The sequence below is a fragment of the Trachurus trachurus genome, assembly GCF_905171665.1.
Source record: "Trachurus trachurus genome assembly, chromosome: 18".
NCBI classification, from domain to species: domain Eukaryota; kingdom Metazoa; phylum Chordata; class Actinopteri; order Carangiformes; family Carangidae; genus Trachurus; species Trachurus trachurus.
The window spans coordinates 16,485,147-16,512,918 of record NC_139909.1 but is presented as its reverse complement, the minus strand read 5'-3'; the positions used below and the strand labels follow the sequence as shown (position 1 = coordinate 16,512,918).

Below are 27,772 nucleotides of genomic sequence, written 5' to 3'. Positions count from 1 at the left end.
TGAGAGACAGAGAAAGAGATAGGGAGAGAGGGGGAGGTGAGAGAGGGAGGGAAGGAGGAGGAGAGATGAAGGGGGAAAAAAAATGACTTCACGGCCACGGCTGGACTGCCCCCTTTTTTCCCCTCAGCCTCTCTCTGTCTCTCAACTTTTCTTTCCTCCCTCCTCCTCCTCTGTGTGTTTTTTGAAATGATTTGGGGAGAAGAGGGGAACAAGCATTCGGAGCTTGGCCGACGGTGCAGGCAGGAGCGTCACAACAGGCGAACAGGAGCCTGAGGGGGCAGCACGCACGCAGGGACTGAAGAGGACCGAGGAGGCTCGTGGGGTTTTTTTTTTTGGATCTGATGCACAAACTGACAGCGAGGACATGTGGATTTTCTTTACAGACTCTCAACAAGCTTTTAAAAAAATAAATTTACCAATATAAACTGCACAAAAAAGCAAAGAGGGGAGGAAAAAAAGAGGTTGATTTACTGTACAGATTTATTTTTTGTAGAAAAGACCTTGCGAGCCTGAACATTTTTCCAGACGGGGACTGTAGTTTTTTCTTCCACTGGAAAGAAGCAAAGAAGCAGATGAGCAGAGGCACGATTTGAATGACAGAAGAAGAAGAAGAAGAAGAAGAAGAAGAAGAAGAAGCCTCCTCTTCATCCAGCAATGCTTTTGAGGAACTTTGCACTGGACTGTTGCTGTCTGAGATGTTCCTGCACACTGCAGGCATAAGACAGATATTTTCACTGAATCTCTCCTGAGAGGATCCACGTTGTTTTTTTTGTTTGTTTTTTTTCTTTCTTCTTATTCGCTGCAGGTGTTGTGCTGACTGTCATTATGTTTTCTCAAAGGTCTTTATCACCGACATGGACTTGTTGTCTTCTGGTCCTGTGCATGCTGGATGCATGGACCACAGCTGCCCAGCAATCCCAACCCCAGCTCAAGTCCCGCCGGTCCAGGCAAATGTCGCCCCTGACCACCACCACCGCATCCTCATCCTCCTCGTCTTCGGCCGGCAACCTGTCGGAAAGCGTAGAGAGCAAAGTGGAGCGGCTCGGCCAGGCGTTCAAGCGCAACGTCCGCGAGCTGCGCGAGAAGAGCTCCTGCCTGGACCTGGTCTTCCTGGTGGACGAGTCCTCCAGCGTCGGCGCCAACAACTTCCAGAGCGAGCTGAGGTTCGTACGCAAGATGCTGTCCGACTTCCCTGTGGCGCCGGAGGACACCCGGGTGGCGCTGGTCACCTTCTCGTCCAAGACCCACGTGGTGACGAGGGTGGACCACATCACGGCGCCCAAGTCGCACCAGCACAAGTGTTCCCTGCTCAATCAGGAGATCCCGGCCATCAACTACCGGGGAGGAGGCACCTACACCAAAGGAGCGTTCCAGAGGGCAGCGGTGAGTCAGACCTGATGATCAAGTGAAAGTGGCTCGAAAGCTGATCCCAGTTAAGCAACGTGCGTCAGTTGCACATTCTTAGATTTTGCTCACTCTCTCATTTTCTATGAATTTGGCCCCCTTTCGCTTCAGCAGGAACCTTTGTGACCACACAGTCTCGGTATGTGTATGTGTGCGTGTGTGTGTGTCCGCCAGGGAGCGATTGTGGCTCAGTAAAGGCTGATGTTAATGAGGCTCAGCATGGCTTTTGCTGCCGCCGCTGCTCCCTGCTTCCTCCACGTTACACGCCAGCAGATAGTGAGGGGGAAGCCGCTTGCCAGCTAATTGTTCAAGAGTTTCCAGTGATAAAAATACCATTAAGAGCAAGCACACACACGCACACACACACGTAGGAACCCACAGGTTTGGAAAAGTGGAACAGAGAGCGAGACACATTAATCAAGCCCAGGGTTTTTTTCTTTTCTTCGTTGGTGTATCTTAAGCGTCTGCAGTGTGTCTTCTGTGACGTTTTATGTGTGAGTCTGGCTTCCTCGAGGGTTACTGATAAGATTTTGTCCGATACTTCCTTTGCCTATTTTCATAACTCTGGACAGTTTTGGCTCCTGAACAGAAGCAACACAGGTTGAATGGCTTGTTTGTAAAGGAGGCAGGGATTACTACGTTGGGGTTACACAGGGTCAAAATGTTACCTTGTTTATGGTTTGTTGATTTGAACCGCATGACTCCCAGGACATATGGCACAGTTCATCCGTCAAGTCCAAACAGCCCAGCTGTAAAAGCTGTGTTGGTGGTATACGGGCCGGTCCTGTATAAACACACACACACACACCTCAGCCCCATGCTTCAGATCTGCCTTCAGCCTCGGAGCTCGAACGTTTTTTTAAGAACACACGGGACAACACTCCGGTGCTGTTGGGGTCTGCAAATCTGTTACGAAATGCAGCAGCAGCCAGTTTTTAAAGTTATTTCTGTTATTTTGAAGTCAGATGAAAGAAAAAAAAGGCTAAAAAATCATGGCACAAGGACAAATATGCAAACTAAGTGTTTTTAAATGGGTGCACTCACTGAAGTCAGTAAACAGTCTCACTCACTTAAATGCAGTCCCACATGAAAACAGAGCTAACAGCTGTCCACATACAGATAGATAGACATGTTGATGCATCATCTGCTTAAAGTCAGTGATGTGGTGTTAAACAAAGAAGAGTAGCAGTGACTACACCCAGACAGTACTCAGTGTAAAGGTGAATAACCATCAGCTACACCTTACTGATAATGGATTAGGGGGGTTGGGTATCGCTACTGATCTACTGAATTGATCTGATTCCGATTTACAAGGTTCCGATTCGATTCGATATTGATTCATTTGGAGATATTCCAGTTTTAAAAAACTAATGTTGCAAATTGTACAAAGATGAAACTCTCTAACCTGGTGTTTTATTAAAATTATTCATGTTTACATTAAATCGACTGAAAAGCAGTTACATTTATACACATTTATTTAACATGACCCACTCCAGAAGTAAACAGTGCAATGGCATACACGAAAAGATCGATGTAAGGATTTTATGAATGGATATCGGATCTTTCAAATGCAGATGGATATGAGTTGGAAAATTTATTTTTTTATACCCAGCCCTATAATGGACAACACCTCCTTCAGCATTTAGCTCCAGTTCTTTATGGCCCAAACTCATTGTCATGTTCATGGAACCAGTTTGAGACAACTTTTGGTTTGTGAAGAAATAATTTCCCATCCTCATTACACCGCCACCAACAACCTAGACTTTCGACACAGAGCAGGTTGGATCCAATGAATACATGATATTGACTCCTAATCATCTGCAGCCTCAGCAGAAATCCAGATTCATCAGGCCTGGCTACATTTCTTCAGTCTTTAACTGTTCAGTTTGATGAACCTGTGCCCAGTGCAGTCTCAGATTTCTGTTCTTGGCTGACAGTGAGTGATCCTCTCTGCTCTGAGGGATCAGTGTGCATCATGTCCTGAGATGCTTCTCTGCTGCTCACCACCTGCATCTGTAGAATGTTATGCTTTGTACCGCTGCCACACGATAGGCCGATTGGATAATTGCATGAGCAAACAGGTGCACAGGTGTTCCTGATAAAGAAGTCTGCGAGTATAAATCCCTTTGATGTGTTGCAACATTTAATAAATGCCTCACATCAGTCCAGCTGACTTTTGGCAGGTTTACCCTTCACTTCATCCCTGTATAAAGCTAATAGCCTTGGACCGTATTCTCCTCGGCTTAGCGCTGAAAGCTTCGCCCTCAGGACAGATTTTCAGCTCGCCCTCCTTAGTTAAGTGCTGATAAGGGGCTTGCTGGCCGTTTCCCAGCTGCTAGAGACCACAACAATACCAAGAAAAGGCTTTCTGGGGGAACTTCAGTGCCTTATCGTTATTCACAAACACTCAGAATGTTTGGGGTGATTTATCAAGTGATGTAGTCGTCTGAATCACCCAGAGATGGCAGGCCGCACCGCCACTCAGGCTCTAAAGTTGGCTGTCATTGATTGAAAGTGTGATTAAAGTAAAAGATCGAGTTTCTGATATCTCTCTCTGATATCCACACAGCCAACAAACACTCCTGTATTTCTTTCCAGTACTGCATCTGTAGGCCGACACGAGCGACGTATGAGTAATGGGAAAGCTACGTGCAGCCTACACGCAGAGCCGAGGGTTTTTTTTTTTTTTTGGAAAGATAGATGAGCCTAGCAGATACCGACCAACCGACCGGTACTCCAGAAACCAAGCCACACCTGATAGATTCAGTCTGACGTTCACCACGTCTTTGCATGATCAAGGAAATGATGTCAAAGAGGGGAAGAAAAAAAAAAACACAACAGAAACAGGCCGTCTGTGATTTATAGCCTGATCTCTGTTTTTTTTTTTACTCATCTGTCTGAATGTGACTGGAAGGAGAAACTAAGAGCTGTTTGTCGTCTCTTTCCATTAGCCATATAAAGGATAGTTCTGCTAACACTAATCTACAAGGCGCATATCCGCCTGTCATCGTGCACAGACCGAACTGCAGAGCAACTGTCTGGGTGTGTGAGTGAGTTTTTTTTTTTGCGATGTGTGCGAGTGCATGTAATTACCGATTCTGTACTTTTGCCCCTACACGTGCCCTCGTGTGTTTCAGCTCCCCACGTATCCATCTTAGGTTTCAAGGGGAAAATAATGCGTGTGCGTATAAAAAAAGTCTATGCGATATTAGCGCACGTGCGTTAGAGCGAAAAGAGAGAGACAGTGAAAGTAAGAGAGCGAGAGGATAATTGAGAATTGCAGTATAATAATAATGATGCCATATTTTATTCCCTTGGCTGGTCTTGGCTGTTCTAAGTGCTGTAGAAAGCTGGAATCCATTAAGAGAGACATTTTTCCACCAGCCGTGCATGTAGAGACAGGGCTCTCCTCCAGCACTCTTCATCTCTGTCTCTCCCTGTCTCTCTGCTGTCTCTCTTTTCACCTAATACATCATACAGTAGGTTTAAAGCATCAGTGTTTGCAGCTTCCAAAACGACTCCTTATTCAGGAGCTTTTCACTTAGTTTGAAGTGAATATTACAATAAGTGTTTGTCTAATATTTGTACACTTACTGTGTTTTAAACAATCAGTCTCCCCACCTTCCCCCAGCTCGCTCTAATGGTGTCGTAGGCTTCAGGAAACCAGGTTGCGTGATGTGTCATCTGACCACATCTAAAGACAAAAGCGTTTTTTAGCTGTTCGTAACGGTCTCAGCTCTTTGCTCCGTCCGAAACTGCCAGACGGTTGGTCAGGCAACCCCTCACACAATGCTGTCTGTGACTGACCGTCTGACGATTTGACACAACGTAAGTGGTTCGGCTATGTGGAGGTGAGACGGGAATCGACGATTAAGATTATCTCTCAAGTTCATAGATTTTCATTTGCTGCAAGAGTATGTGTCATGTTATACAGAGACAGAGTCAGAGTCATTTATTTGCCATCTGCGGTAAAATCCACATTGGAAAGCAATTGCATTTCGCACTTAGGACATACACTGTAGGACTGTGAAACAAACAGATAATGATAAGACAGTTAGGTACATAAAACATAGAATAAGATAAGAAGGACACTGCCCTCAGATATAGGCCCACAATCATCTATAAAGAGATACAAGTGCAAAACATTTGCCCTAAAAACGTTGATGAGAATACAAAACTTCTTAAAGTGCACAATAGAGAGTATCCATGTTTAGCACCATTTAAAAAAAGGTTTAAATAACAGTAGTAAGATGAACAATTGTAGCCTTAAAAACATCCGCCAGTATCTCTGTTTAGAAATGACATCACATTTCAACAATCACTGTCACGGCTGAGATGTACAGTAATTATCTGTAAAAAATATATATATATATATTAAAAAAAGGGGGACAAGTGTTCAGACAGTCTTTCCTTCAATCCTCAAAGACTTTCACATTGAATCTTTTACACACAGCAGCAGTGACAGTTCGTCATGTAAAGAATGAAAGAAACAAAGAGGAACGTAAAAGAGTCGTTTAGATCATCCAGCCCATTTTCACATCTCTGCACACCTGGCCAGTCGCTGTGTGAAGTGGACATGATTGATGGTTTTTCTGTTGCCCACATGGTACGTGGCACCAGCTCAAATGCTGTCAGACAATTTGACAAAATCTTTAAATGAGGCCTTTCAGGTTGGACGCTGTTTTGACATCAGCGCTACTATGAAACCGTTTTACCATGACAATAGCAAATCGATGGTAAACTTTACTCTGTTCAACAAAAATGGTTGCAGTAGTTTGTGAAAGTCTAACAAATATGATTCAACAAACAGATATCGCAGCACACAGAATCCATCACTCTGTGTCTGTGTGAAATAATGTAGGTCGGTGAACGTCATACATTTATACACGAGTTGATGTAGAGTGCAGCTCTTTACAGTGATGATTCACAGCGCCTCATTGCGGGGTCTGTCTCTCCTCAACGTCGCGTCAGACATGATAACCTGCTAACTGATGACATCACTCACCATGTACAGTAGGTTTCCAGTGCTTTCCCTGACCCTCCTACAAAGTAGTTGATTGATGAGTTTAGTATATGTTTCTCTCTTTTTTTTGTGGTAGGCTCGTGAGAATAAGTGTGGTACTGTACCTGAGACAGACGTAGTTCAATCATCTCCCCTCTGTTTACTGTAATTGCTCTGAAAAAACTCAATCTGTTTTCCTGTTCTTTTCAGCTCTCGTTTTATTTATTTTCCATGCATTTGGCTTTTTTTCTTCTTCAAGGCAGTATGGCTTAAAGCCTTTCATTTTATTCTGTTGGTTTGCTAACAATCTTGTTGATCCAGGAATTACGTTTTTTTCCATTGTTGCTTTTATTAGAGCTTGCTTTGGATACGAGTGTCAGCAATAAAAATACAAGGAGAGAAATGACTGTATCTGTAATAGCCAGTTTAAAAATCCATGCCACCACTTGTTTTGTTTTTTTTGTTTAGTTTTTTTCCTTTTTATTTGTCTCATCGCTTGTCTCCATCCTGAAGATTTGCCTCTGGGGTTGCCATGCGTTGCCAGATAAAACCCCCTCCTGCTCTCTGCAGGCAGGCCCCGGCTTTGGCAGAGAAACACTGAGCACTAAACTGGAGTTGGCGGCCGCACTGTGTCAGTCTGCCTTCACAGTTGCATAAGACACAGACAGATGGGCAGCGTGTGAAGAGAGATGATGAAAGAAAAAGAGTGGGAGAGAAATGGAAGAATGACAGGAAAAAAAAGCCTAAGAAAGAAAGAAGGGGGGAAAAAGCCCTGGGTCGAGGAATTGGGAGAAAGAATGTGGCTATAATGTTTTTACCTGACTGTTGGTTAGTGGTGCGCTGCTTTGCCTGAATCTGGGTCAAAACAGATATTAGAGTAGTTTACCAGCGTTTAAAAGGAGCCACTTATTAAAAAGGAGCTTTCTGCTGTGCCAGCCAACCAGTGTGCTTCTGGGACTGAAATCTGTATAAGTTGGACCAGCAGGTGGGTTATTTTTCCTCCGCTTCCTCTCTCAAAGTTCCAGTGACTCCTATGTGCCCAGCTCGATGGGAAAACACACACACATACGTATATTCACGGTCATTATTCACATACAATTCCCTCACACACAGAGTTTATGTAGCAGCTGCATGTCTTTACATGGTTGTCATCATACATAAGTCAGAGAGGTCATATTATAGAGCGTGTGCTTGGGAAACCGTGTGCATGCATTTATAGACCTGTGCAGCATGTCTATAAATGTGTGAAGTCGACCTACAGCCTGTAAATTCTGCCATGTTTCAGCCCAATACTGTGGATTGAACCGATCAAGATGTGTTTTTCATTATGAATTTGCAGCTACCAAAACCTTGTAAACTAATACTGTCATATAGAGAGTAAAACGTGAAAGTGTAATGCAATTGCATGAAGATCTGTTTCTTTCCTTGAATTATTCAAAAACACTTTTTTTTGCGGGATAGTTGAGGTGGTTAGGTTTTTCCAGTTTAAAAATCTTAAGTCAGAGGAGCCAACATCTCTCCAGTGTTGACGTTTCATCGAAGAACATCACTTGTCAATCACACTTCATATTACACCTTTCTTCACCGAGCTTCGCCAGGCCGCAATAAGTGAAACAAATAATGTGGGTCGGGTCTGTGAGGCCTCATTCCAGTGGGTCAGCGTTATTTTTCCGTCTCTCCCCCATTTCTTGGACTTTTCCATCACGCGCTCCTCCTCCTCCACAGAGCCACAGACCTCCCCAGCAGCGTCCCAGGCAGGGGAATGTCCTCGTCGTCAGCTTTGACGCATTACAGCAGAAATATGCGGTATTGTCTTTCAAAACATTGTCTATTAGATTAAATGAGGCTTGTGTAAGTTGCTTATATTTGGCCAGTGGAGATGAGCTGTAGAGGTCCCTGTACATTCTTTGCTCACACACACATGCACACGCTTGAAGTTAATGATTAGGAGTCTTTTTCATTTCTGAATAACCAGTAATGAGCACAGCAAATGAAAGTGGGGAAATGAACACCATCCATCACCTGGATGCTGGAAAAAGTCTGTCCATGGCGGAGTGACTTTTTTTCATTTCTAGTAAACATAATTTGCTCACAGAAGCGTTTCGAGGCCAAATTCGCAGGGAAGAGAAGAAGGATAAAACAAATGGCTACAGTTTCAGCAAAAGAGCCGATGCAAACGAGGTTCCCTCCGCAAAAAACAAATGAAAGCAAGGTGCATCTCTTTGATCTGGTCCCCAGGGCTGGACCCAGTCATGATAAGATGATAAGAAAAGGCTCTGTTTCCTGTCTGTGCAACTGCCACTTCCCGCCATCTCACCCTTAATCATTTCCTCCCGCACAGTGCGTCTGCCTCTCCTCCTCCTCTTCCTCTTCTTCCTCCTCCTCCGCAGTATCAAGAGGGCCTGCTGCGGCAGGGATGGGTGAGACAGAGAGACGCAGCAGACAGGCCGCCTCACCCTCCAGCCAGAAAAAAAAAAAAAAAACCCTGATAAGACCAAAGCCAGACAGGAACATCCACAGACACTCAGCAGCAGTCTTACATTTTCTGTAGTCTGTCGTGGGATGTGGGTCACTACCATTACTGTACATAGCACCTCATGAATCTGTGGGACGTCTAATCAGGACGGTAAAGTACAGCTTTAACACAGCACAGATTGCTTTTTGTCATAAAACAAACTCAGCGGCGTAGAGATCGAGCCTTAGTGAAGGAGAATTTATTTCTACCTCGCATTTGTAACGCGAAGTCGGTTCAAACTACTGCAGGGATAATACAGAGTCTTGTTTCTGAAGCTCGTAGTTGGTATGCAGTGAAAATGTCCCAGACAACCTCCACATTATTTATTCTCAGTCAAGTTAGGCAGCTGATAAACCGTTTCCCTCAGAGTGTCTGTGATCAGAGTGAATGCAGATGGATATAAACTGCAAAGTGTAGCTTGAAACTTTTCTGTAGCACATGTTGAAGATCAGTCAGATCAGTGTCTCGCAGCCTCTTTGACTCAAGTCTCTTTAATGCAAAGCTGAATCTTGTTTATTCCACAAACATTTCTGATGATGTTTTCATTTCTGATGTCATTTTTGTTGTAAGGCAAGTATCTTAACTTAAATCTTGGCTTCAACGCAACATCCTTTGCTTTGATGGCCCTGAAATTTAATTGTAACAAGATTAGATCATTTGGAAATGTGCATCTGCAAGTCCACTCCTGACACACACACTCACACACACATACACACACATAATTTACTGGGTGCTTACCTGGCACTAATGCTCAAGGCGTATTTGGAAAGTTATTCAGACACTGTCATGGTGATCGACACAATAGACTCAACATGACTGTGTGTGTGTGTGTGTGTGTGAGTTGTATGTTTTGGGTTTAGGAGGAAGAAATGCATTAGTCTCAGGTTCTGCTCCTCTGGGCCTCTTCATACTGAATCACTCTGACAGGAAAATTCTCCATTCTCTGATTTTATAGCTTTGTCCGTCAACCTCAAATATGCTTTGGAGCATTTTTTCTCACACGCAGCTTCGACTGAAGCTGCTCTTTGTCAGTGTTGTCATCAACAATACGTCTGTTCGGAAACTGTGAGCTTTGAAGTGATATTTCAACATCTCCTTAGCTTAAAAAAAAAATCTAATTTAATTTTGGTCTGTGGATACGTCTATGTCACTAATCAAAACTATCCCCATCATTTAACATCAGCGGTGCCTCTCGATGGGACTCTTTGTCTTTACTGGCCCCACCTTCTTTTTTTTATCACTGTCTCCATTGCTCTCTTTTAGTATTTTTGGAGGTACTGCTGATGTGTAGGGCCAGACAATTTCCTGGGTTGTTTTGTTTGAGCATCAGCTGAAAATGATGTAAAACAGCAGCACATCTGAGAGGCTGGAACCAAAGAATATTCTGCATAAAAAGTTATTTATGTCGCCTAATTTATTGCCGTTGTGTTAATTTCTGATGAATCAACAAAACATTACGCTTACCAAATCACAATTGACTACAATTTTCCTTTTACACTGGTTAAACTGCGCTCCTGTTCTTCTTAATGTCTAATTGTACAGACGGTGTTTCCCTTTGTTACTTAACAGCAGCCGGATCACTCCTGTTCCATCTCTCATCACACTGCGTTCACCCCTGCCCTCCTCTCTGAAATGGATACTGAATATTTTCCAGAAACAGGGGAACTATTTTCCGAACTCTGGAAGACGCCTAGAAGACCCCGAGGGCTCCTCATTCACCATTATCTCACTCACACTCAGACAGACACACAAGTGTAACATGCAGACTGGTCTAATGCAAGTGACCTTAACAGAACTGGAATTAGAAGTTTAGAAAAAAAAAGAAAGAAAGAAAGCGAGACGTGGCTGCTGCAGGAGAAAGGATGAAATAAGGCATCGGCAAAGGAGGAGTTGAGATTAAAAGTGAGCATGACAGTAAAATAACAAGCACCCTTATGAGTCATTTATTAATGTGAAACCATCCCTCAAAGCGAATCCAAGCCAAAGCTGTGATTTATAAAATGATTTTATTCCCAGGATCAGTTACAGATTAGTGTCATAGATCAAAACTGTAATACATTCTTGACTTCCCTTACATTATTTTAATGTTTTATACACTACTCTTTAATAATTTCACTCTAACAAGTGTGATTCACTTCGTTCTCTGTCACCATGTGTCCATGTCCGAGGGCCCTTTAAAACTCTCTGATTATCACATATCTGGGGAAGTGTTGACAGGTAGCCAGTTAGAGCAGAAATATGCACACTGGAGAGTTCAGCCGAGTTCAGCCGAGTTCAGCGGTCATGGCGGCGAGTGCATCTGCAGCTCACTACGGTGCAGAAAGGCTCATAAGAAACCCAACCTGAATCGAACATGTGCAACCTGGAAAAAACTGGGCAGTGGATCCTCACAGAGATCTCTTTGAAATGGTCCCAGTTGCTAGAGATGCCACAAGCTCTTATCTTTGAAGTTGGTCGCTGCCTTTTGGTAGAATCGCTTCAATATGCAAATTATTTTGACTGTGAACGTGTGAGAGCTCAAGTCTAGCAATTGCTGATTTACAATCTCGAAAAATACCAGCACAATTTGTTTCAAACGTTTTTGCTCTGAAGCATTTTCTAATAGATTTTCCAAATGCTGGATATCTCATTTGGAACGAAAAACTTCAGTTCAACAGTTTTTTTAAGCCCAATCCAAGGTCATTGGTTTCCTCTAACAAGTCTCCAAGCATCCTGTTCCCATCTGTATTCGCTACAGCAGCCACAGACTTGGCGATGTAAGACCTCAACAGATCTGCTTTATCCCTCTTCATCTTCTTTACGTCTTTCTTTGGGAGATCAGCGGGGCTTCCCTGTCTAGAAACACCAATATGAGACGTTAAACAAACTCAGAAAAGCCCAAGCTCGGGTTTCACCAACAGTCCTCCTGGTGTTGAATTGTTAAGGAGACAGATTCAGCTCCACAGAAGGCAGCATAGTCTGATTAGATTTGCCGCAATACCACTTCTTTTCTTTTTTTGCCAGTTCAGCCTGTCTGCTTTGGGTGGTGGCTTGTGTAACGAAGTGTTGAAAAACCCTCGTTAAGTTAACTGATGCGTGTTGGACGGATCCAAGAGGAGCAGGCAGATTCTGGAGGCTCTGAAAGCGCTTGAGACGAGACGGATAGAGAGGATCTGAATCGATCTTTGCCGTACATCAATAATTATGTGGAATGTGTGTTTCACTTTTCGACAGGTTGAAAAGTTTTGCCGTCTGTTAGGAGTTGTGAAGTGAAAAACCGACGGCGAGGCTTTGTTTGGTCGCTCTAGACTTATAGTTGAGAGGTTGTAAATTACTCGCAGTTATTGCTGATAAAGTATTTGGCTTCTGCAAAAGCTGCTTGAGTTTTGTAGTCACTGTCTCCTCCACTGTTTGGTTTGAATTATGCTGACTGTATTTCACTGTCTCAGTCTTCCAAAGGTGATCTGTCCATCTGTCTCGTTATTAATTTATTAAGTTTCTAGTTCTCTCTCTCTCTGCATCACGCCCAGTTTTCCTGCCCCGAGGGTCTGGCCCAACATTCTTCGGTAGACTTCAGTGTATACAGTACGGGCGGGTTTGGATGCTGTGGAGTGTGTCCCACTTGGCCTCGGGCTAAAGCTGCTGCGGTCAAATAACTGGGCTTTGCTCTTGGCCAAAACCAGCGACTCCAGTTAGAAAAAGGAATTAGAGAATGAAAATGAGGTGATTGAGGCCAGTGGAAACAACAGGGAGCGCGTGTGTTGTCTGTTTATGTCTATATGAAATACATATGTGTGCTTAAGCAAGTTTATGAGTATTTATTTTGTCCATACCTAACTCTAATCTAAAGCTTTTTTATTTTGTTCTGATCAGATCAGTCTTAACTGGTAGGTATTAATCATTCGTCCATATAGTACAACATTTTAAGCCATTTTTAATCATATGATTTGAATGGTATGTGCAAATGTTCTCCAGGTGCGATTCTCTTTTACTGTCCTCTATAATCACAGCAGACACAGACCGTCACATTCACACCTGTCCCCCTGCAAACAACGGCAGGTGGGAACCAAAAAGTGCTCCATAAGAAACTGATAACTAAATTATACAATGAAACTGTGGTAATTGTGTTGTGTGTACTCATCACTTGTCACACAATGTGAATGAATATGGCCAGCTTCTAATGAAAATAACACAAATGTGTACATTATTTAAGATTTCAGGAGCAACTGTAAGTATATACAGTATAATGTGTTCAGACAGGTTGGCATTGGTTCCTATAATCAGTCCAATGTATCAGATAGATGTATTTATAGTATTTGTGCACATGCTTGCAGAATATTTAAAAAAAAACATAACTCATTTTTCTCTGTCCTCAGTGTGCATGTTTTTTTTTTTCCATGCTAAACAACAGTTTATTTGTATGATGGCAGATGGAAAACACACCCCAAACCACCGCTCGAACCGCACTACAGCCCATCACCAGGACAATCACTCAGCCTCAGTCTTAGGAGGAAATAACTGCGGCTCTGCGGTTGCGGATACTTATCTGTGTTAGTCTCTTACATCTTTTCATATCGTCACCATACTTATGAAAGAGGGATCTTCATCATCATGACCAAATGTATGAAATTTGAACAGAGAGGTCGAGAGAATATGAAGAGCCAGGCAAAGCACAGGATAATAAAGACATGCCATTGGCTGATTTGATTTCATGAACATGTGTCACACAAGTGTTGGGTTACCTTGTCTAGAGGTATTCCTGATTCTCGCTCGCCCCTGCTCCCCTGTTACATGCATCAGCAGTCAGTCACTTTGCCAGAGTGGAAATTACCACGAATCACTTTGTCTTTCAACCAAGGCTCAGCAGAAATTATTCACTTTTCTTAAGTCGAAATTACCCTTTCGAATGTCACTCGGAACACTGGAAATAGCTGAGTAGAGGAGACTGGAGAGGACAATCTTTACATTTCCCGGCTCTGTTAAACGCAGATGTCCGTAACCCCCCCCCCCCCCCCCCCCCCCCCCCTCGACGGAAACAAATGTAATTCCAGACCTCTCCACGTCGGCCCACTACGCATCCATCACTGTGTCGTTTTTTGCGCATAACCTACATACAGTTAATTGTTCCCCAGTGAAGAGGTTTTTAATTTAATGACTGCAGAAAGGAGGAGTGTAAGCTTGTCATAAAAAATCTCATGTACAGCAGAATGTGGGGAGTCTACAGAAGCTGGTCATAGCTTATAAGGTCAGATTTCACCACTTCAGCTCCCAGTGTGTAAACATGTATAACACACACACACGCACATAAAGTAGACTTGGTTATTGTCACAAAACAGTTTAATACTTTGTCAGTGCTCTTTTCTGTCGTTGATTTACACACTCAGCTCTTCAATAAATTAAGATATTAAGTGTAACTTTGCGTGAAACTATTTGACCAACTGACAAAACACTGGCGCCTGAAGAGCTTCCCAGGGAGAGCTGCATCGATTTTTTGTCGCTGCGTGTCACCGTTTTTGTTTGCAATGGCTCCTGGCGCTGGTACAAGACCATTAAGTTCCAGTTCGTAAACACCATCTACGACACTCAGATTGGCTCGGTTCATTCTCTGAGTGTGGAAAAAGCTGTCAGTGATCACAACGCCAGACTTATTTCAATTCCCCCCTCTACTAAAAAAAAAAACAGAAGATGTGGGTGGTGAATCAGACATCTGGGACCAGGCTAGAACTGAAGACCTCTACTTATGTTTCTCCAGCAGACATTTTTTTCACAGCAGGCATATTGACTTGTCATAGCAGGAAAATCACAGATGTAAATGATAACGTTGATGATGACTGCGCACCCTCGGGGTAAACCATGCACACAATAACCCAATAACAGGAATGTAGCCTTAATTAAGTTAAGTTTTTTAATTACACCTGTGTTCTTCTTGTTATCACATGTCACACTTCTTTTTTTTTAAAGTATATCTTTTTGGGCTTTTATTGCCTTTAATTGATAGTGCAGTCGAGAGAGAGACAGGAAATTGGGAGGCAGAGAGTGGGGGAATGACACGCAGGAAAGGGCCGTCCGACGTGGGACTCGAACCGGGGCCGCCTGCACCGAGGACTGAGCCTCAACATGGGGCAGCAGCTCTACCCAGTGAGCTAAACGCCGCCCCCACACTTCTTCTTTATCATTAGCTGATTATCAGTATCACACGTTCTGTCATACTGTATGTTTTATTGATGAAAACGAATGTAGTTAGTAGTTAAGTGTAAACAACATTAAAATTAGTTCACCGTTGGACGTGTCTACAGCTTTACACCGTTTGGGTAACTTCACACATGTGGTCGGGAACACACGCTTTCCTACACACATCACGCTCACTCACTTAAACTCACACTCTGTTCTTTCCACTGAGCGTGCATGCACACATGTACACGCACACACACAGATTCCCTCTCTCTTAAAATACTGCTCAGCGATTGATAGGTGCTGCCGACACCAGCCTGTGTGCAAGCGTGTGTGTGTGTGTGTGTGTACTGTAAGTGAAATGTGCGATTCAGAAACTGAGTGGTGAGGAGGCTTTGAAGAATAATACCCTGTTGGCAAGGTCAAAGGTCGGGGAGGCGTCAGCAAGGACAGGAACTGACTGTCAGCAGCTTTGGTGGCCTGGGTTCAACTTCCATGATCAACCATGTACGTACGGTATATGATTAGAAACCGGTGGTTTCTTGCTCGTAGTGGGAAAAAAAGCAGTTCCACTGAGCTGCCATGCTGTTGAAACCATGATTCTTTTAACCATGGTGCGTACTCTTTTGGATCAAACTTCTACCAAGAAAAGCCTGATATTAGGGTTAATGATTATGGAAACTTAATATTAATTTCAAAGATTTCCAACCATATGTGCACTAATCACGACTAAAACTAAAACTCAACTCATCTTCTCATTACAAAGCTAAAATCAGTCAAACACATGCCATGCCCACGCATCAACTGGCACAGAAGCAACTGTTCATCTTGTAGCGATAACTCACTCAGACACTGCACCTCTGCTGCTCCGTGCTCACAAAAAAAACCCTCATAAAGTCCACAGCTTTGTAATTAAAGACACAAATCAAACAAGTTCTTAAAGTGTATGGATTTATCTTGGCATTTTAAGATTAGGAATTACCAAAAGCGTCATATGTTGGCACCTAAAGAAACCAGAACTATTTGAAAGAGCCAGTAGTGGCAAACTAAATAACATGTTTTTATGGGCTAAAGCGTGTAGGTCTATTAGTAAACCACTTGCTATGTTGAGGTTAGAGTTTGAGAGTGCCAGATTCCATTGGCTTGTTTTCTTTGCTGAGTGTGTGTGTGTGTGTACGTGTTTGTCTGACTGTCTGTATGTCTCTTTGTGTGAATGACTAAGTAGGTAATTGGTACACGAAAGTGAATCCACAAATAAAGCCTACATCCTGCCTTCTCTATTGTTTGCTTTTTATGTGATCTTCCCTAAAAACATGTCCTAAGGTCTGATTGTGCAAGATCTCAGTCTCCTGGAACTATTAGTTGTGTTGTCAGCATCGGCAAGAAACCCTGTTTCAAGTAGTTGCCCAAATATAGAAACAAAACACGCAATCGCCTCAACTTTAATCAGTTCATGTCTGGAACCCTGGCAAGAAACTCGTCCCACAAGACACGATACCGATCACCCAGAACCCCCGACCAATTTTCAGAGGAGAGCACAAAAGCATAGAAATATGATCAGTTTCAATTCAGGGTATCCAAACACCAAACACAGGTGTTTCCCAGCAACAGCATATTTGTATTGGTATTTCAGTGAGCTTTTTAGCAGAGCAACTATGTGCAACATCGTCTTTGCTCCAAATTTCTCTTGATTTATGATGAGGTTTAAAGCCCTTTTAGAAACCGAAACAACCTACGCCAGCTCCATATGATCCCCAAGCATTACCACCCAAAATGTGTCCCCCCCTCCCTCATATGACCTCCCAGCATGAGCTTCCTCTTGATGTTATGAGGTCTAATATAATTTATCCTACCAACGAGGGGCGAGTCCAGAATAAACAGGAGAATCAATAAGTTGAAACCTCTCCATTAATCTGTACTACAAACACTGACGTCTCTCCAATTCCCCGCTCTATTAGAGGAAATCTCCCCCTCCAGCTGGGGCCAAGACAAACAAACCCCTCAGGAGAAGAAAAGAATGGAAGGACAAGCAAAAAGAGAGAGAGAGAGCTAGAGGAACACGAAGAAGAAATGCAACTACAGCAACAACAGTCAACACAACAAAGGAAAATGCAGCGTATGTCTGTGCAGTGCGGTCTGAGCTAAGTCTGGGACAAGACGGGATACATTTTCACGGATGCCTTGAGCAGGCGACAGTCCCCAGATCGTTCCCTACGTATAAGCATTTCTCTCAACGCACCAGTCTGTAGTCAAGAAGAGCCTCACCACACTGTTGCCTTTGTTTACTTCAAAAAATTGAAGCCGAGCCTCGGAGATGATGCCGTGGCTGCGCTGTGCTCGGCCAGCGAGGCGATGATCTCATGAGTGTCACCAATATTACATAACTCATGGGATCTCCTCCACTCTTCAGCGTAATTCTGTGGAAAAATCGCTTTTTCTGTCATACGTAGATGATTTTTCACCAAAACCACACAGCTCAGTGGCAGAAGATCACCTGAAATACCAGAATTAAGTATTAGGATGTACACATATAAATCAATCAGTTTTTCTCTCTCGCAGCAGTACAGTTTCTCTGTAAACGGCAGCCTAAACAGAACAACATTCAATGAAGAAAACTCTTGCTACACTATCACTCTCACTTCCTACTTGAAATCACAAAGTAACTCCTAGACACCACTTACAAAAAGCTGAATTTGATGTATGTGCTCTTATAACGTAGTCATAACAGTCTAATATAAGTAGAGCTCTAACTAACGATTATTTCCACCTTTCATTAATCAGCCAATTCTTCTTTAATTTGAGATTTTCTGTAAAACGCAGGGACGACAATATTAGAATGGAAAAACAAACAAACCCTCACACTGGACAAACAGAAACCATAAAAATATACATAAACGATTAATTGATTATCAAGATAGTTGCTATTGCAGCACACTGGTCTTCGTCAGATTAAAAGTGTAAACGATGCAGGCCTCCAAAATATACAATGAATGAAACTGGCCAGTAACATGCACGGTTTTATGTTTCATATTGTGCAGACTATGTGACTGCACATTTTGACTGGACAATATTCAAAATGCAAGTGCCCACAAAAATAAAACAAATGAGTTCACATGTTCTATAGTATGAAATCCAATAAGAAAACATACCATACATGGACATATTGAAAGACACAATACATTTAAGTTTTAAGAATATCAAACACCTGCCATGAACATGGCAGATATTATGAATACCAAAAAAAAAAACACATGACAGGAGCCAAACCAGGCTCAGCCCGACATCGTCCAAGTGGCACTCAGTCCGTAACTGCTTTTGTTTTTCTTCCTCCCACTCAATCAAACGGGATTTCCTCGTCCAATTACCCAGAATGCCGTGTCCGATTGCAGCATGGTCAGTGCCTAAAATGCGTCTCTCGGTGCTTCATTTCACCAGGAACAAGACAGAGGCCAGAGGCTGGATAATTGAACAAGTTTCTCATTTGCCAGCCAAGATAGCCTTTCCCCTTGGCATCACATTGTGGAATTAACCTCTCTCTCTGGTTCTCTCTCTCTCTCTCTCTCTCTGTGTCTTTCTCTCTGCGTCTCGCCCTCGCTCGTCGTTCCTGGTTGAGTTGTTGAGTTTGATGAATGGTGTTGTGACAGAAACAGTCAAGCTAACACACACAGCCGTCCAGTCTACCGTGTCTGGCAATTAACTGACTGTCCGCACTCTCTTCCCCCATCACTCTGGATGCCGTCACACACTTCTCAGTGAAAACGGGTTCACTTCGGGCCTGTTTACAAATCCACATTACACAGGCAGACCTTAGTGACGATTTCAAAATCATTAGCTCGTGGTGAGCAAAGTCAGCGGTTGCCAAATTGGGAGTATTTTCCTGTAATGACTCTGTTGTTCTAGGAATAGTTTTCCATCCCTAACATTTTGCCGGCCGTAGCCCAGACAGGTTAACAATTATCCACGGTGTCTCTGCCTAACTTCAAAAATATCTTCTGTGGTTTTCAAAACCTCTACTTATAACAACAATGATTGATGAGAGATCTTTCACACACACAGACAAAAAAATCCACTGCATCCACTTTTCTTCAAGCACAGTTACAGTACAAATACAGTATGTAATCAATCAAGCAATTAATGTAATGTAATTTAATAGGAGGTTGATTCATAATCATACAGTGTTGCAGCATATTTCTATGATTTATACATTGATATTTATAATATTAATCTAAATCAAATTGATCAGGACATTATTTTCCTCCGAAGGTGCTCCCCCCCCCAAATCCTAGTATAATCATGGTGTCCTAGGTTTGACAATATGAATACTATCAAATTGTACATTTTTAGGAGCATTGTATTATTTCTTGGGCCAGAAACCCTTCAGCACATGTCATTAACATATGCTCTGACATTCCAACAACTTGTAGCGCTCACTTCCTACTGTATTGAATTGCTCATAAATCAGAGACAAATTTTATTGTTCCAACTGGGAAGCAATACTCAGAAATATCTGTTGTGGTGTCAGTTGTCATGAGCCACAGACAGAGCGCGGTGTCGTTCCGGTTTGTATGTTCCTGACTCTAGCCTGTCCTGAATGATTGTCAAGAAACAGCTGGAGAGCAGGACGGGTTCAGCTGCCTGTCCTGCCACGGCGGAGAAGTTATTCACCATAAAAACCTAAAAATAGAAAATTAGTCAATCTGTGCCTGATTCATTACGTAACATTTCCCCAAAGCATGCCATGTTTTTTTAAGGAACAATTCTTCAGCTTTTGAATTAAATTATTTTTGACCAGTTATATTACCTTGCATGCAAACATAAACCTTTTTAAAACAAAACACCATAGGTTTGGTTTTCATACAGTAGTAGCACCTCTCCAGGCATTGCTCTCTGGCAGCCAGTTCTAAATCATGGGTGTTGGAGCCTTCCTCAAATGCAGCAGCATGAAAGAGCTCCTGCAATTATAACCCAACATTGCCAAAAACATGATATGACATTTATGAGATGGCTTGCCTGCTGTATCTGAGACAAGCTTCAAGTCTCTGCAAGTTGATTAACATAACAGACTGTCTTTAACAGAAACAGACAGGCTGAAAGGAAACCAATCTAAAATCTTAAGAAATGTTTATTGATACATGTTTTACAGTATATATACTTAAAAGAAATACAAGGCCACCTGTAAGGCCTTTGGCATTCTGGGTGGCCCATGTGGAAACCAAGCTTCTTACCCTCATGGTGTAAGTCTCACCCACTCCCTTCTGTGCATGGAAAGTTTTGTGAAATAAAGTTTTGCAAGACAGAGATTATGTGGCATGAAACAATGTGCGAGAAGCTTGATGGCAAATATTCAGTGATGCAAACAGAGAAGGAGATACATGTGCTTTACATGTGTTGTCCAGTCAAAACATTTCAGGATTAATTTGAAGTTCTTTGAGGCATGCAATTTGTGAGGAACAAAAACAACTTGTTTGTGGCACAAAAGATCACGGCTTTTCACCGATTTGACCAGGAAACCAGGAAGTGTCTTTGCAAGTGACCCAGTTTATCTCAAATATCCAAACTATGTGTCCCTGAGATGTTGCTCAACAACACTAGAGTTGAGTCTAGTGTCTGTAATTGTTGGGATCCTGCAGTGTTGTTGTTGTTATTCTTACCACCCAAGCCAAGAGCAGATAGCCTGTAAAAACAAGCGCTCTCACTTCCGACTGATGGAGAGAAAGCTTCCCGAACGGATGCAGTTGGGTTGCGTTTTTCTTTTCGTTTTTATATCCCCTGTGGAATGCTGCAAATAAGATTTTTGTTTTTACTTCTGAAAGGTGGATCCCAGGGAAACAAGAAATTGCATAAGACAATAATTGATTGACTCTGGTGTGGTCTTCATTCTCCGGTGCTGGCAGAAGAAGAAACGTTCTGGAGTCAAGGTGACGACTGAAAACATTCAACGTTAGTGTTTGTATTCAACTGTAGTCTTTATCTGATGCCTGATAAGTTTGGCCGCTGAGTGATCTGTGTGGTTGTGCAAACAGTGATTTGCCTGTGTTTAATTTGTGGATATTTATTACTTAGTTTGCTCGGCTGTTGCTGTGGTCCACCCTCTGGACGGAGCCTCGGAAAACCAGCACAGATTCCAGTCAGACTTGAGATCTGGCCAGCGGAGATGCACGCATGTGGCTAAATGTAAACAAAATAGTTTTATAATACACACTTGAAGAGATGAGTATGAATGAAGCCAGAAATGCAGGGATCCAAGAACCGGTTTCCTTTTATTGGAACAATAATATTGCCCATGTAATGCCTGGAAAGAAGTGTAAGCAAGCTTCAGATCTAACGTTTCATTAACAAGAGCTTAAAGACATTTAAAATTCATATAAAAACCAAAGCTAATGCTGAAGGAGCTTGCAGAGAAGCAGGGAGTCACATTGCGTAATAAAGTGATGTAAGGGTCCAGCAAGGATTCACTGCTCGGCGTCGGTGTTTGCAAATAAAAAGAACACCACACGGAAACGGTAACACCTGCATGATTAAATCCATCGTACTGTGAGGTGTTGGCGTTACTTCATCTTCATTCACACGCGCTGCACAGCGGGGCAACTGAGCCAACACTTAATTTGACTGACCTGTACGTTTCTATGAATGCGTTTTAATAGCGAACCAAATCAAAGAGGAATACTTTGGCAGTCCGTGAAAAAAATGCAAAAATTAATAAAAATATTAAACATTTGACTCATGTATTAAAGTTGACTATGAGAGTCTTTCCATCTCTCACTTTTTCATTGGCTTTTTTCTTTTTTTTTCACTGTGGTTTCCCACTGCTGCAAACACACAGAGAGAAACAAATCATTAAGCAGCTTTGCTCAAAGCCAGGTGGGTTCAGGCTCTGATCAAAGTCACAGGGGGGGCTGATTGGAGGCCAGCAGTGTGGTGGTGGAGGGGGGTCGGAGGGGGTCCTCATTTAGCATTCAGAATAGCTGCCATGCATATATAAGCCTTTGATTAACAGCTGGGGTACCTTGGCACCGTCGTTAGCCCCTCAAGGTGTGGAAAGGTTTCCTAGTCCCTCTTGCCAGCTGCAGCGAGGTGCCTTGCTTTTGAAGTTGGATTCATACAAGCATCTGTTTGGAGATGTTGAAACCGTCAGATTAAGGATTCATATTTTCACCTTTTATCTATATCATTTATTAACACTGGCAGTTCACCGGTGGTTTGGCAAACCACAGGACTATGGCGCATATGGTAATATGTGATTTCGAGTTGTGATGCATTTCTTATTGAACTCATCACTTCATACATTTATTGTTCGTCAGAGACTTCAAGTAGTTATTCATACTGAATGAACAACAGAAGTTGGGTTTTCGTGCTTTGAATGGCAGTCTATCAAACCACAAACATTATAGCCACTCTAATAAAAGAGTGCATTTGTACACTTTTTTCCCCTCCAACTGTATTTGTGCAGCAGTATTATGACATTATACCAGGGGGGTGTCAAACTCGTTTTAGTTCAGGGGCCACAAACAGCACAGTTTGAGCTCAAGTGGGACAGGACCAGTAAAATAATAGCATAATAACCCATCAATAAAAAGAACATTGAATTTTTACCTTTGTTTTAGTACATTATTAAAGTGACTACAAGGAGTTTTGGAAAGCGAAAAACACTATATTTCCCGCGCACACTGTGAAATTCTTGGACCGGCACAAGACGGACAAAAGCGAAAGCATTTGCTAAGAATGTTTTCATTAATCAAGAACGAAAGTCAGAGGTTCAAAGACGATCAGATACCATCGTCTTCGTACTATTCGTACCATCGTCCCAACCATAAATGATGCCAACTAGCGATCCAACGGCGTTATTCCCATGACCCGCCGGGCAGCGTCCGGGAAACCAGGAAACCAGAAAATGCTGGGCGAGTCGACCACTAAATAATAATATCAAAATAACTATAAAAACAAAACGATATGGGTAACGTAGATTCATCCACACTAATATGAGACTCTTTTATAACCAAAAGCAAACTCCTCGGGGTCTCTTTAAGATGTTTACAGTTAATGAACTATCCTTTTACAAAATATATGATGAACAACCTGAAATTTCTTGATAAAAATATGTGAAATTTCAAATTCTCACACTTGGCAAATTCATCCTGAGGGCTGGATTGGACCCTCTGCCGGGCCGCACGTTTGACACCCCTGCATTAAACTGTATGTACAGTTTCGACTACATTTGTTCTGTAGAAGCAGCCACCAGCTCCACATATGGAGCATCATCTCTCCCTGTTCTCTTTTGCTTCTTGCCAGAGTCTGAGGCGTGTTGGAGCGGGGACAGATTCACTGCTCTTACCGCTAATCCCTCCGGGCCCGCTCGTCCCTGTGCTATCGCTGCTGCTCTGACAGATATCATCGGCTCCACACCAGACACACTTAAACTGCCCCGTTGCTGCTGGCTTATTATCTCTTCTTTTGGACTAATGCCTGCATTGAAGGGCCTGCCAAGTGCGTAATTGAAAAAATACATGCAATGTACGACGCAGAGAGGCCTGGAGCTGACACACGCAGCTGTTCAAGGTGTTTGACTGCTACGAGCTGGGAAACTTAAGAAAGTAACACTTAAATCCTTAAGTCTTCTCTTGCATTCAGACTCCTGACTGTGAAGTGGATCTGTTTAGTTTACGAAAAGATTACCTTTTTTTTTGGTATTGATACAAGAGAATAAATGACTTGCAGTTGCCAGAGCTTTTATAGCATGTTGTTGGCTGTCTCTCACACATGTCTGTTAACCTTTTGTGGTTTAACCTTTCTTTCATCCCTAAGCTCTGACAGAACCACTCGTTTCTTTATTCTTTAGCAATAATGATCAGAACAAAACGTTTTTAGGAGCGAAATCTGCTAAAATGTAGATAATATTCATTAGTTTTTATACACTTGTTTTCTTCCCTGTTTTGTGAATCACCTCCTGTCGATGTGAGTGTGAATGTTTTTGTTTGTCGGATGCTGCGGCCGCATCATTATCTGCAGTGAAAATGCCTTGAATGATAAGGTACATGCAGAGAGTTACTGTAAAGGGCATCCCCTTCCCACACGCTGGCTCCTGCGGTGGCCTTTATGTTAATACTCTGACCTAAAGTATGCAGAGACTATTCAGAAGGGTGTTATTAGTGGGTATGCATGCGTATGCTCCGTTTGGTGGCATCTCCACACTCGCTAACACCAGCCACTGACTCATGGCTCAGCGCAGAAACCGCTGTGACCCAGCAGCACTTTGAGCAGACGCCTAATAAAAGACCTAAAAACACCCCGAAAAACACTTAAAGCGGACACGGTCGATCACACCAACACACATCCACTCATTGTCGTCGTGCCCTGGCATGAAAAGGCTATAAATGTTTAGCGCTTATAGGCACAAACATCACGGATGTAGGAGCCAAGCAGGACCAGGGAGGGTGGCAGCCACTGACAGCTGGGAGCGCGCGCAAGGCGAACCTCCCCTGAGCACCGAGAGCTTTGAGGATCAGAGGCACCATAGCTCTCCCTCTTCCTCTATTCTCTCTCTATCCTCCTTTTTGCCCTCCTTCACTCCCTCGCTCCACGGGCTCTGTAATTACGTCGCTCCTGCCAGAGCCGCTTGAAGTTTAGCCAATTAGACAATAAAGACCAGAGCTCTCTCTCTTGCTCTCTCTCCTGCTCCGTTTGGCCTCCCCCGGTGGTCACACCCTTCGCATGTCTCCTCTCTGCGCCTCCTGTATTTCACATTCTGTCATGTGCAGCTATTACGTCCTGTTTGGACTCACACACATCCTTTGTTTCGCTCCAGTCTTAAATTCTTTATAGTATACCCATGACCTCTCTGGGCTTTCAGTAAGTCAGTAAGTGGATATCTGTCCTACTGACTTCATCTTGGCTCATTTTTCCTCCACCTTATTGCTCCAACATCTTTTTCTTTTCATCCATTGTTCGCTGGTTTTCATCCACTGACTCCTTTAACCTTGTTTAAAGCACGCTTACAACAAACCCAGACACTCTCAGCTTGGCCTCCTTCAGCGAAGCTTAGCAGATGGTCCTGTTATTTTTTATTTTTTCTCTTTACTCCAGAGAAAATAAAGATATGTTTCTCTGACTTTAATGTCCTGTCTAATTGTATGTGGTGGATTGTAAACGGTGGCTAAAGTTAGTTTGGGAACTATAGCCGGTGTCTGGGGCGGACACAGCAGCCCGGTCTGCGTTGCCCAGTGTTCTCTCGTGGTTTCAGACCACTGGCAGGCAGTCTGTAGTCTGTAAGAGAAATAACTACAATTGTAGAGCTTTCTCCCCCCCACCTTTTTTTTTTCTCCTGCCCCTCCTCCCCGTCCTGCCCTTGTTGCCTCTCCTGCTGATGTAGGGTTTTGAGGAACCCAAGAATTGAGGACTGTTTTTAGTGGTTGTGTGTGACGTTCTTCGTTATTCAATTTAGTCATGTCACTAAAGCTGGAGCTGTGCTGGTGGCAGCTGGCAGGCAGAGCCATGCGTGGGATGGATGTGTGTATTTGAATGGACAAAACTTTATAATAAATGCAGGAACAACACAACTTTGTCTCGCTTGTCAGCTTCATTTTTGTGTTTTTTGCAATGTCTACTATTATTCAACTTTTTTTAATCTTTTTTTTTTTTTACTTTAAAGGAATAGTTGGACTTTTTTGGGAATACACAATAATGGGCTTTACACTGTCATATCCGCCCATTCAACATGAAGGTGGAGCCAATGTCTAGCTGAGTTAAGCATAAAGACAAGATGCAGCACTTTGTCGTGACATAACAAAGTCCACCTATACTGTATGTCATGTTATGGTTGTTCAGTTTGAACAAAAACCAAAATGTAAAAAAAAAATGACAATCTGTGTTTTATGGGAGTTCATCACAGTGATGACAAGACCTCAGGAAGTCACTGTGCCTGGCCAGGAAATAGTCCAGTATGTAATTCCCTGTAAAACCACAAATTGTCGCTTTTATACTTTGGTTTCTTGGGTTTCATGATGCAACTAAATTGAAAGTTCCTCTCGAAGTTCAACCAACCAAGTATTACAAAGATTTGATTCATTTTTACTTCTCAACTTAATGAGCGTACATTTTTCCCCACTCTCGCAGCAAATCCTGCGTCATTCCCGTGCCAACGCCACCAAGGTCATTTTCCTCATCACAGACGGCTACTCCAACGGCGGGGACCCCCGGCCCGTGGCGGCCGCTCTGAGGGAACGCAACGTGGAGATCTTCACTCTGGGCATCTGGCAGGGAAACATCAGGGAGCTGCACGACATGGCGTCGCAGCCCAAAGATCAGCACTGCTACTTCGTGCATAACTTTGCAGAGTTTGAGGCGCTCGCTCGTCGCGCACTGCATGAAGGTAAGAAGAATGAGGTCAGGTCACTATATTCAAAGACAGGGGGTTCCCAAACTTTTCACCCCAAAATTACGGTGCCGTTGACTGACGACCCACACTATCCCTGGAGGTGACATGCACACAAAGCCCACGCACCAATTGACGTATCCAAACACGACACAGAAGAACAGAACAGCCTCACAACAAGGGAGCGATTTTATATATACTGTAGCTAGATAAAGATAAAAGCAGAATACCTCAATCAAAGTAATATCCATGAAACTTATGAGTGAACATTGTTGCTGTCATGTGCAAATCATGAACTATAGTGCTGAGTGCACATGTGAACATTGTTGCTGTGCACATTTACATTTATGTTAATCTCTCCTAATGAGTTTTTTGGAGACAGCCACTTGGACATCATCTTCCCAATAGACACGATCTGTAGGCATCTAAAGAAAAGGGAGGAAAATTTATTTGCATGGTTTTTTAATTTTAACTATTATTTTTTATCTTTTTAACAATTACATCTCTAATAATTTTCAAATGTTATTTGATTCCTGGAAATCATCTGGCGACCCCACTCTCGGCGCCTTGCGACCCCCCGGGGGGTCCCGACCCCCACTTTGGGAACCCCCGTTCAAAGACACATCTGTGTTCTTACTTCACACTGCAGAGAAACATCAGATCCCCCTTCCCACCTTCACTACAGCTGCTTACAGTAGCGCTACATGAAGCCCTATGTTTTGGTAAATTAACGTCTGAGTTACCGTGACTGCGCTTTTTCTCTTTGAAGCCTCAATGCTCCATTTGACCTGTAGCAATATTTCTCAGATGAAGGTTTTGACCCTGTTAAAACTCAGTGTTGACTTATAAACGAGCAGATAATATTTTCAGTGGAATCTGACAACGTACATTTCACATGGTCTTTTTCTGCAGTGTGCTGCCAACAACGATTAGGCCTCGTGTCTGCGCAGATTGGACAGAGCAGAGCGCTTTTTCCCACACTTCAGGGGGACTTCCCACAATTTGGTGAAAAGAGGGATTCATTCGCGGCTTTAAGACGTAAAATACAGCCATAAAACATCACAGCTAAGTACAGCAGCGGCCGTGTAGAAAGCTGTAAATCACGCACATGCACTCTCGCAGGCTGTTGCGTGCATGTTCACATTCACGCCACCGCCGCCGCTGGAATTCCAGACAGTAGGTGCAGCAGCAGAGATCAGCGAGACGGCGCGAGGATAAGGCTGCGGGAGTGAAAACCAAACACAGAGCGTACTATCAGCTCAGCCTCCGCCGACTCTCACGCTCTGTCCTGAAGTGTGCCCGGCCGCTCTGCCAACACAAGCCTCACAAAGGA

At 43.1% G+C, this 27,772-nt stretch overlaps 1 protein-coding gene across 1 annotated transcript in view; it reads left to right on the top strand.

The window, feature by feature from the left end:
- Positions 1-825: 825 nt before the first annotated feature.
- Positions 826-27,772, top strand: part of svep1 (sushi, von Willebrand factor type A, EGF and pentraxin domain containing 1) — a gene marked incomplete at its 5' end in the record, with an annotated part of 98,356 nt that continues 71,409 nt past the window's right edge. The window contains 2 exons of the mRNA XM_083993222.1: positions 826-1,383; positions 26,181-26,436. Coding sequence (XP_083849348.1) covers positions 826-1,383; positions 26,181-26,436 — 814 coding nt within the window. The remainder of the gene's footprint in view (positions 1,384-26,180; positions 26,437-27,772) is intronic.